A 10,612-nucleotide genomic window follows, 5' to 3' on the forward strand; every position below is an offset into this window, starting at 1 on the left:
ATATAGTCTTAAGACATATGCATACTATAAATTTAGTGGACGTTTAGTTCATAGATTCAGAATTATGTTTTAGAATTATTCTCAGTTTACGTGTGTTTTTTATGAGAGAAAATACTGTAACGAATCATGAACCATAATTTGAATCATAACACGAATTCACCAACCAAACGCAGAGTTAATTTATCACCCAGAATCCAAGTCACATCCCACCTCTAATGGTCACTGACCACAACATACTATAGGTGTTTAATCCCTAGTAGTTAAACAAAACAGTTGCCCTTCAACCAAATTGAGAATCAGAAAAGATAAAGAGGCTATATATGTCAATGGGAGAAAGAAAAACAGAACCTTCAAAAAAGCAAACCAAAGCAAAGAAAAGCATGTAATTTGCTCTCATACCTTCCCAAAACTTTCCTCTCCTCTCTCAACTTTTCCTTAACCCTAAGTCTTCTTTCCTTCTTCTTCATCTACTTCACAAACTCCATTAAAAAAAAATTAAAAAACACAATAAAATTCTCATCATCTTCATCAATGGCAGCCATAGACTCCGACACCAAACCCAAACAAAAGCACCCATTTTCAGACCAAAGAAACCAAGACAACCCAACAAAGTTCCACTACAATTTTCTCTACAAAGCCCTTGTGGTTTCTCTATTCTTGATAATTCTCCCACTTTTCCCTTCCCAAGCACCGGATTTCGTCAACCAGACATTGCTAACCAGAAGCTGGGAGCTTCTCCACCTCCTCTTAGTCGGCATAGCCATCTCGTACGGCCTCTTCAGCCGCAAAAACGACAACGACGACGACAGCAAAAACGAATACAAGTTCGACAATGCACAGAACTATGTCTCGCGGTATCTTCAGGTCTCTTCGGTTTTCGACGACGACTCCGAAAACCCTTCTGTCTCCGACGAAAACAAGGTCCAAACATGGAGTAGCCAATACTTTAGGAACGAGCCTGTTGTTGTTGTGGCTCAAGAGAGTAAAAAAATTGTCTCGAAAAGTGTTGAGAAGCCATTGCTTTTGCCCGTTCGGAGCTTGAAGGAGACAAGCTCCGTTTCTGACTCCCTTTCTCGGTCTAATTCTAGAAGATTCTCGAGTCACAATGGAGAATTTGGAGCTTTGGATCGAGAAGAACTAACGGAGGAGGAGAAGGTGAAGAAGGAAAGCGTTGTCCTTCCTTCGCCGATTCCATGGCGATCGAGATCGGGAAGATTGGAAACGAAAGAAGAAGAAAGCTTGGAAAGTCGTGCTGTTTTCCCATCAATGGAGGAACCCGAATTATATCGGGTCGAATCTCGGGTTCTGAGGTCTCAATCCTCTCGTTTTTCACGTTCCGATTCGGCAAATTCGCCGAAGCTGTCACCTTCTCCGTCAGCGAAGAAACCGTCCCCTTCGCCGTCTTCTTTGTCACTAGAGTCTCAAGCTAAAATTGCAGAAGACATGGTGAAGAAGAAGAGTTTTTGCAACAAGGCTAATCCACCGCCCACACCTCCGCCGCCGCCTCCACCGCCCACACCTCCGCCGCCGCCTCCACCGCCGTCTTTTTATCAATCTTCGTCGTCGACGAAACCGATTTCTTCCGTGAAAGAAGCGAAAAAGAAGGCGGGATTCGATCAAACGTGTTTCGAGAAAGAAGAAGAAGAAGAGGAGGATTTGGAGGAGAAGGTGGTTGTGGAGTCCGATCAGGAAGAGACCGAAAGCGAAGATGATGAGATTGGACCGAGTTTTTCGCAGAATTTCAAAGGAGAAATCGCGAAAAGAAATGATGAAAGTGGTTCAAGTAGTGTCGGAGATGGAGGGCCTGATGTGGACAAGAAGGCTGATGAGTTCATAGCGAAATTCAGAGAGCAAATCAGGCTTCAAAGGATTGAGTCCATCAAGAGATCAAGTGCTCAGATGAGTAGAAAGTTGGCCAGGTAAAAGTTGAAACATAATATAATAGTCTTGCCCTTTAGGTTTTTCTCTCTCTTTTTTTTTTTTTTTTTTTTTTTCCTTTGTTTATGTTTTTAATTGACTCGGAAATTATAGTGGCTTTTGTTTCACGTAATTATTATTATACAGAAGATTTTCTTGTTTTTGTGTAGCCACAAAAATTTCATTAGTGATGATCTTCTTAGAACTTGGCTGCTTCTTGGTAATGGATTATTTCTTGGCATGCCCACTTGGGTTAAAACTGATGTAATTGATCTTTTAACCAATTACAACCACAATAGCAAATGGTTGGAATCTGAAAATATTCCAGTTTCCCAAGACAAATATTTACAAGGGAATATAAGAAAGGTTGTCTGAGCCTATTTGTTTGGTACAATTGTTGTGTGCACATACAAGTCAATAAAAATAAATAAAATAAAATAAATAGAAGTGACTTTTGACGAACTATTTAACTCTAAAGCAAAGCAAAACAAAACTATATTATTTTCTTTTATAATTTTCCAACATTGAATTGTTTTGCCTTGTGCGTCTGTGTGTTATTTTGGCGGTCTTAACGTGGACTCAGAACTAGACATGCGGTGGGCCTCCTGATATGGGCCCTATTGGATGGCAAACACCTATGTGGGAATTGGGATATCCCAATTAATCCAAATACAAATAACAACTTCTTGTTCTTTTTTTTTTTTTTTTTTTTTTTTTAAAAAAAAAAAAAAAAAAAGAGGTTTTTTTTTTAATATTTATTTTTTTTTTTTTTTTTTTAAAAAAAAAAAAAAAAAAAGAGGTTTTTTTTTTAATATTTATTTTTTTTTTTTTTTTTTTAAAAAAAAAAAAAAAAAAATTTTTTTTTTTTTTTTTTTAAAAAAAAAAAAAAAAAAATAAATATTAAAAAAAAAACCTCTTTTTTTTTTTTTTTTTTTTTTTTTTTTTTTTAAGAAACACTTCACGGGAGGAAGAATTTATTGGAAAAAAAATGTCCAAAGACTATAAAATAAGCTATAATTAAGGAACACTTTGTGTAGCTACGATGTAGGGAAGTTGGAGATTTCGTGAGTGGTATTCATAGTTTCATAGTTTAATACAGACTGTATAGAACTTATTTGAGCAGTTTGGGTGTCTTCTTTTGGAAGTGTTGCCGTTATTTAAGCTTCGAAAAAACAAATATACTTTATACAACATAAGTTGCCATCAATTGGACGGTGTTGTGGTAAGGATCGACGAGTTTAAGGTTCGATACTCCGCAACCTCACTTTGAGACTCTTGTTAGGTCTTTTCCATTCAATTGATGAGCTCCGGAATTTTCAAAATGTATGTCAAAGTGGATGAGAGACGAGATGGTATTAACGGTCCTCATTTTATATACAAAATAAGTTTTCCTTTTTTATAGATATCAAAAGTAGGACGAGGATCAATGCGAAGACGTGGGATGTAACAACTAACATGTAACATGTAGACGTTGTGTAACATGGCATATGTTTTATGCAATGATAGTTTTAGAGAATGTAACAACAACAACAACAAAATTTACCGGTGGATAAGATGTCTCCGGTTCTAATCTCATACAAGCGCTTCTTGAGACTATTTCTAGATTATCGGTTTAATATTAATGAACGTTTACTTCAGAGATTCAGAATCATGATTCGGAATTATTTTCGTTTTACATGTATTATTTTGTGAGAAAAAAATATTGTAAAAAATTATGAATTATGATTCAAAATCATAAATGAATACAAAAAATAAACATCTCTAGATGAATTCAAATTACGTGCTTCAACTGCCGATGTAAATAATTATAGCTGAATACAAACATTCTTTATTAGCATAGAGTGAGTAGCTACGGTTCCGCGAAGCTTCACGTATTGTAAGGCCCATGTGCATTGACAGGAATGTGCAGCTCATTTTGGGCCTTAGATTTAAACATATCAGATCCGGACAAACCCAGAAGAATTGGTAGCTACTAGCTACGCGTTGGACATATATATATATATATATAAATATATATATATATATATATATATATATCCTAACTGCAATATAGATACTTTCAGGTAACAATAATTCCATTTTCAGACATCAATAATATACAATCAGTACCATTGAGTAGCTATTGGACTTTTGATTGTGTTCCTGTCTCTGCTGCAAAAGCACTTGGGGCTTGTTGAGTAGATAGACTCAAACTCAAATTATAATTCTGCTGTAATATTTTTTATTTTATAAAGAGTTTAAATTCTATAAATTTTTTTTTTATAAAATTTTTGTTAATAAACTCCAATTATAATTTGAGTGTACATTTTAAACAAGTTCTTAAAGTGAGGTTTTTAAAGCTCATTTTGTTTGTTGATTTAAATTTTTAATTTGAATTAAGATGTGATTTTATGTTATAACTTTTTATAGTAGTAAAAAAGTTAGATGTGACTGTTTCTAATAGCTTTTTACTGTAGCAAAACTCAAATTCTAAACTTGAATCGGTGAAATGAACGGAACTTTATATTCTCTCTAAGAATGTTCTTGTAATACTTATTCCGGCAAGAAAAAGACACAAACATTGATAAAATAAGCAAAATCATTGCTTCAAAGTTGTGTTTTTAGGTTACGAGAAGAAAATAAGAAATGAAAAATAAAATTGGTTTTTACTTTTTAGATAGTGGCGAGAGTCGTATCCATAATCCATATCTTGGTGTAGGCTCTTGTATGGACTCGTGGGACCTATAGTCTGATAGATGGTAGAGACAGTGATAGTTATGACATGCAAATCTCAAATTTTGTATTGTCATTTCTTATGTTTTAGTGTTACATAATTAAAAGCTTCTAATTAATAATTAAAACCAAGCAAAGAAATCTCAGTAGAGCGTTATAACCGATGACAGCATATTTATAGCTAAAATCCATTGGAGTGGCAAATGTTACGCAAAGCAAGGCTAGGATAGGACTTTTCCTTTGACAATGAGGAGCTTTCATTAGCACTAACCTGAGTAATCAACTTCCAATGTGACAGGAGCTTAAGCTATATATGTGTGTGTGTGTGTGTATCTATGTATCTATGTATGTATGTATGTATGTATGTATATATGTATATGTTTTTAAGACAAAGCTACATATATATTTATGCTGATGCTACAACAACTTGTTGAATATAATATTGACTAGTGTTGGTAATTAATTTTTTTTTTTAAGCATCAATGAACGAAAAAGAAACTTTCTTTTGTGGTGAGAAAAGATAATTAATTCTCGAGCTTCATTACAAATATGGTTGTACTGTGCAACGTTTTTCATGCGTTTCTGGAAACTCATTCTGGGTCGTTTGAATGCCAAAGACAAAAATGGAATTTGTCCTGTAATTTTGGCAGGAAAAATGAGTTTAACCTATTAAAGTATACTGCCTAAAATTTTCATAATTTTTCTCGTGTAAAACTAAAAGCACTAATGCCGTGCCAAACAAATGAAGAAACTCTGCGGAGACAAATTGATTGAAAAGTAGATAATCAGCTAATTTCAATATAAATAGTATTTCACGTCAACAATGGACGTCTAGGATTAGAAGCAGAATCACAGTACTCTCATCTCATCAGTGCAAATACGGTTTTCTTATGGTTTGAAGTTTTTAAGATCTCGTTTATTTTATCGATTCAAGTTTTGTTACAGTAAAAAATTTTCATAAACAATTATATTTAACTTTTTTACAATAATAAAAAGTTCTCACATAAAATTAAATTTCAATTCGAATCAGCGAACTAAACTGACGTAGAATAAAACAATAACAAATTATCAATCAGGACCTTGTAAGAATAGTGCACACTTACAACAAAAATTAAGTCAATGCAAGAGATATTTTGAGACATTGTACAATACAAAAACAGTAACTCATAAAAAGAATAGGACCCACTTTTTAATGGTTGAGATCCAAGAGATTTATGCTGGCAAAGACCAGAATGGAGAACCAAATCTTCTGGAATATTATTCCTTTTCAATGGGAGATACAAACTAAAGGTTCCAAAATAGTGTCAAAGTTTTTCTGGCTCTATATCTGTATTTTATAAACTAATTATAAGAACGGGCAAAAAAAAACAACTAATTATAAGAGTCGGTAGATCATCCATAATTTTTTCATCAATCTAAAAAAATAGAAAATAGGGAAAGAAATGACACTTCCAGTGTAAGTTTAAGGAATTGAATGACATTAATGGCATGTTTACCTACGCGTAATCGGAATGAGCATGAATCGGAGTGGACAGGATTCGGAGTGGGTAGGATTCGGAGTGAGGAATCGGAGTCAGAATATGCTGTTTACTTAGTGATATGATTCGAAATCGGAGTCATTCCAAATCTCATTCATACGTTTACTTACACCCATAATCGGAATAAAAAAGTGTAAAAGTTATTAATATACCCTTTAAATCAATTTGATATTTTCAATTTAAAAAATATATTGTGTACTTATTATATTAAAATTAATCATAATTAAAATATTTAGTGTAATAATTGGGTACTAAAATAATAAATATAAATTGTACAACTATTTAAAATATAAAAATAAATTTTAAAAAAATTTAAATAAAATAAATAAAAATAAAAAATAGTGTTAAAAAATAAAATATATTATTAATTTATTAAAAATAAAGTACATATTTATTATATTAAAGTTTACAATAATTATGCTAATATTATAATATTAGACAAATAAAATAATAAATATATGTTGCATTTATTATTTTTTGAATTTTATTTTTAATTGTGTATTTATAAGTAAAATAAGGGTATAATAATAAATTGATATTAATATTAGGAATGAGAGTCTCAATCCCAAGGGGAGCATAGGAATGCCAATCTCATTCATCAATCTCAAATTTGAGTGGAACCCACCAATCTCACTCTCATTTCAGGATAAAAAAGAGCAAGTAAACATGTAATTGACTCTCATTTTTCAATCCTGGTAAGTAAACATGTCATAATCGTCATGCGTGATCGTCATAATTGTAATCATCATTATTGACTTTTTAATTGCCAAAAGATTTATGCATCAACTTATGATTTACGAATTGTTTTTTTGCTAATCATGATTTACGAATTGTTGTTACGCATAATCTAGCATAGTTTTATATGGGAAAATAAATGATCGGGTCAAGAATTAGTGGTGATCAATACATAATAACTTTTAAGATTTTAGATTAATCAAAAGTAATAGTGTGAACTTAAGCAATTGGTTTTGAATTATTATACGATTGTAAAAATGTCATACTGGGGTCTTTGCTTTTCAGAAAATGGCTAAGCACAACGTGCTCTAAGCGTACAATTTATTGGCTACTTTCCTATTTGGTGAGCGCCAATTTCGTTTTAGGACCAACAACAACATTTGTTTACATCCCAACCCATGACATGAACTACTCCGGTAGTTGCATATCTCTATTGATGACAAACTATTACCTTTAACCACATCAAGATGATTCACCCAATTTTCTCCGAGGATCAAGGAGGAAAAGATTTTTAAAAAAAGCATCAACAAATATTATTGTTAATTCAAGTGGAAGATTTTAAATTTTGACTTCCATCATTTAGAAAAGCTTTGATTAGAAAACAAAACATTAAGCGATGACTGGGGAATAAATTTTTTGGTCAAGAACTACTAAATAATCCCCTAGAACCGGGGAACTTGTCTGCAATTAAAAACGTAGCTTTGGGTCCACCCTTTTCGTAATTTTTCAATTTAGAACTGCTAATCCCACCCACAATCAAATTGTCAAAATCTGAACCCACCACTAAAACCGCACGAGACACTTTAACACAAATTTTTATCACACACGCAACTTTGAATATATATATATATATATATAGACACACACACACACACACATATATATATGTGTGTGTGTGTGTGTGTGTGTGATGTAGTAATATTCAATTAAGGTGTCAAAAAGCGAGATTCCATGGCTTAATCATAAGATTGATTGTAGCCTGCAATATAATTACCGATCTAGAATATTAATGTTAAGTGAATTCAGAAAGACAAAGTCAGTTTTAATAATATATGTTAAAGATAGAAGTTTGCTTAGAACAATATTGTACTAATTTACAATCAAATTACTTCTTCCATAACCCTCCAACAGGTACATTTTTTGTTGCAAGGTTAGGAAGAAAGTATCATATTAGCACTAGTATTAGTAATCAAAAGAAAAAGAAAAAAAAAAAAAAACTAATCTAAAAATAGGAGACAAACCCCCAACAAAAGAGAATGATGGGTCAAATAATACAAAACTTAAGAGACCCACCAAATCATATTCCAACAACCATATCTTAGACCCACTGAAATTTTAACACATGCAATTGGTGCCCTATTACACACAACTTTTCTTTTCCTTGTGATATTTTTCCTAAGCTAAGGAGCTTGGATGTGGTAAATTGACTAAAGTGCCCCTCATTCGCCCCATTAATTTCAAGACCGAGGCCGGAGGGCCTCAAACTGCCGGTGCGGGATCGGGGCAGCGGCGGCGGCCCACGGACCGATAGGTATCGGACGAGGGTGGGCGGGTCCCATCGGGACATGATGGGCCTGGGCCCGGCCCTCGGTGGAGGGTGGAGGGACCGCGACACGCTCACATGAGGGGCACATGGTGAGGGTGGTTGGTGGGGCCATCTGCATGTAAAACTGTGGGGAGAGTTTCAGTGTTCTCAGCTCCTGAACTTCCTTCTGCAACCGCCTATTCTCCTCTGTCAGATTCTCGCAGCATCTCTTCAAGAACTCGCAATCAACCTCGGTCTGCTTCAGCTTGGTCCTACAGTAACAAACACGACAATGAACACCCTCGTAAATAACCCTATTCCGCAAGGGTATAACCGTACTTTAAGCATCATACAGAGCAAATTACTCACCTTGCCCTTCTATTCTGAAACCACACTTCCACTTGTCGAGGCCTGAGACCGAGCTGCTTTGCCAACGCAAGCTTTTGTTTCTGCGAAAAACACAGCATTTTCCGTCAAAATAAATCTCCAATACCTCTGTTTGGCTCTCGAGAAAATATTCTCCGAAGCAAAAATTTAATCACTCACCGGATTTAGCGTGTTGTGCTCCTTGAAGCTCTCTTCCAAAATGGCCGACTGGTCCTTGGATAGCCTGAGCTTCTTTCTCGAAGTCTCTCCATCTTCCTCGTCGCTGATTCCTCGCGAGCTAGCTCTCTCGATCTCGATCTCATCGCCATTAATGGCTTCTCTCTCGCTCCTCTTCCCGCTCACGCTTGAGACCGTACTGTTCGGCGAAGACACGCCGGCCTCGTCCTCGCAGTCCGCAGCCGACGCCGGCACCCGGTTCACGTCGATTCCTCGAAGGAACGATCTGGTCTCGACTCGGCACATGTCGGAGCTCCGATCTGCAAGCGCGAGAGATCAAAGAGTTTAGGCCAAGAAATCGTTCGATTTGGATTTCAAAAGTTCAAATCGCTTTAAAAAGCTTTAGATCCGAAAGTTAAAGAAAATAAATGCAAAAAGGAAGGAACAAAAGTTGAGAAAGAAACAAGTGCTTGTTTATTTCACGTGAAAAAGAAGAGGATAAAAAGGAGAAGAGAACTTTTCGTGCTTTATGCGGTGTTTGTGTCTCGGGAAAGTGCAACAGATCCGAACGGGACACACACCTGAAGAAGCGAAGGCCTCATTCCAGTAGGGTTTCTGGAGATTGCTGATGAAGCCAGAAGTGGAAGGCGAAGAAGAAGAAGTAGCAGAGGAAGGAACAAAGGAAGTAGGCACTAGATTCAGCTTCTGATGATGATGATGATGGCGATTGATCTGAGGAAAACTCAAGCTCAAGCTCAAACCAAGATCTTCCTTTTCAACCATCATTCTTAACAACCAAAGAAAACCCAGAAAAGAAAATTTTAAACCCACACCACAAGGCTCTTTTCTCTTCCTATTTTCTTTTGCTTTGCTGCTCTGAGCTTGCCTTTGGACACTGAGAAAGTGGTTTTAATTATTTTGTTAGAGAGAGAGAAAGAGAAAGAGAGAGAAAAAGATGGGTGTGTTTTGGGTGTAGAGATTAGAGGGGGGTGGGTTTTATAGAAAGGTGATAAGGAAATGGGTGGGGGGTGGGGGGTGTGGGTTTGGGAAGTTCAATGATGACAAGGTGTCAGGAAGCCAAATTATCTCAATCATGGTCCTTGCCCCCCCAAAAATAATTCCCTCTCCCTGACTCTCTGTTCCTCTTGTCCTGTATTTCCATTTCTTCACTTTCTCTCTCTCCTCTTAATTTTCTTTTCTCAATTTATTTTCTTTTGACCATGGTAAAAATGAAATAATGACATTTTATTTGGGGGCATAATATAATTCAAATAATTAATATTTATATTGTTGGGTGAGTTTTTAATGATTTATTTTTATAGTGGTTATCTTGTTAATATAAAAATTTGCTTGTAATAAGAATATAATATCATTAATTTTTTTGTTAATTATATAATTTATTATAACTGTTAAATCACTATGTTGTGGTTAAAATAATTATATTTATTAATGAGTAAATATTAAAATAACGGATAAAATCACACTCAACATTATTAATCTCTTTAATATTACTTTTTATGTATTGTATTATTGTTTATTTTTTTAGAGGAATTTTTTATCATTTTATGGTTTTTTTTAAGGAAAATATTTCATTTCACAAGAATTGACTTACATAAAATATATATAGTCTCAATCCCCTTTG

General features: G+C 34.7%; 2 protein-coding genes across 2 annotated transcripts; one reads left to right on the top strand and one right to left on the bottom strand.

Moving 5' to 3' along the window:
* Positions 1-281: 281 nt before the first annotated feature.
* Positions 282-2,107, top strand: LOC21406809 (leiomodin-2). Its single transcript, XM_010106557.2, has one exon. It carries the CDS (start codon positions 532-534, stop codon positions 1,921-1,923), a length of 1,392 nt encoding a protein of 463 aa, XP_010104859.1. The 5' UTR covers positions 282-531; the 3' UTR covers positions 1,924-2,107.
* A 5,879-nt stretch (positions 2,108-7,986) lies between these two features.
* On the bottom strand, positions 7,987-9,919 carry LOC21406810 (homeobox-leucine zipper protein HAT4). Its single transcript, XM_010106558.2, has 4 exons — positions 9,552-9,919; positions 8,974-9,290; positions 8,797-8,876; positions 7,987-8,699 (listed from the first exon to the last, which is right to left on the bottom strand). Exons 1-4 carry the CDS (start codon positions 9,754-9,756, stop codon positions 8,360-8,362), a joined length of 942 nt encoding a protein of 313 aa, XP_010104860.2. The 5' UTR covers positions 9,757-9,919; the 3' UTR covers positions 7,987-8,359.
* Between the last annotated feature and the right edge of the window lie 693 nt (positions 9,920-10,612).

Source organism: Morus notabilis, unplaced genomic scaffold, assembly GCF_000414095.1.
Source record: "Morus notabilis unplaced genomic scaffold, ASM41409v2 Scaffold789, whole genome shotgun sequence".
Classification (NCBI taxonomy): domain Eukaryota; kingdom Viridiplantae; phylum Streptophyta; class Magnoliopsida; order Rosales; family Moraceae; genus Morus; species Morus notabilis.

What these genes read in the sequence shown, in the direction of transcription:
- LOC21406809 (XM_010106557.2), top strand. Translation starts at nt 532, where the DNA reads ATGGCAGCCATAGACTCCGACACCAAACCCAAACAAAAGCACCCATTT.
- LOC21406810 (XM_010106558.2), bottom strand. Translation starts at nt 9,756, where the DNA reads ATGATGGTTGAAAAGGAAGATCTTGGTTTGAGCTTGAGCTTGAGTTTT. An exon ending in TGAGGCCTTCGCTTCTTCAG is followed by an intron (nt 9,291 to 9,551) that starts GTGTGTGTCCCG and finishes TCGCGCTTGCAG; the next exon opens with ATCGGAGCTCCGACATGTGC. An exon ending in AGCACAACACGCTAAATCCG is followed by an intron (nt 8,877 to 8,973) that starts GTGAGTGATTAA and finishes TGTTTTTCGCAG; the next exon opens with AAACAAAAGCTTGCGTTGGC.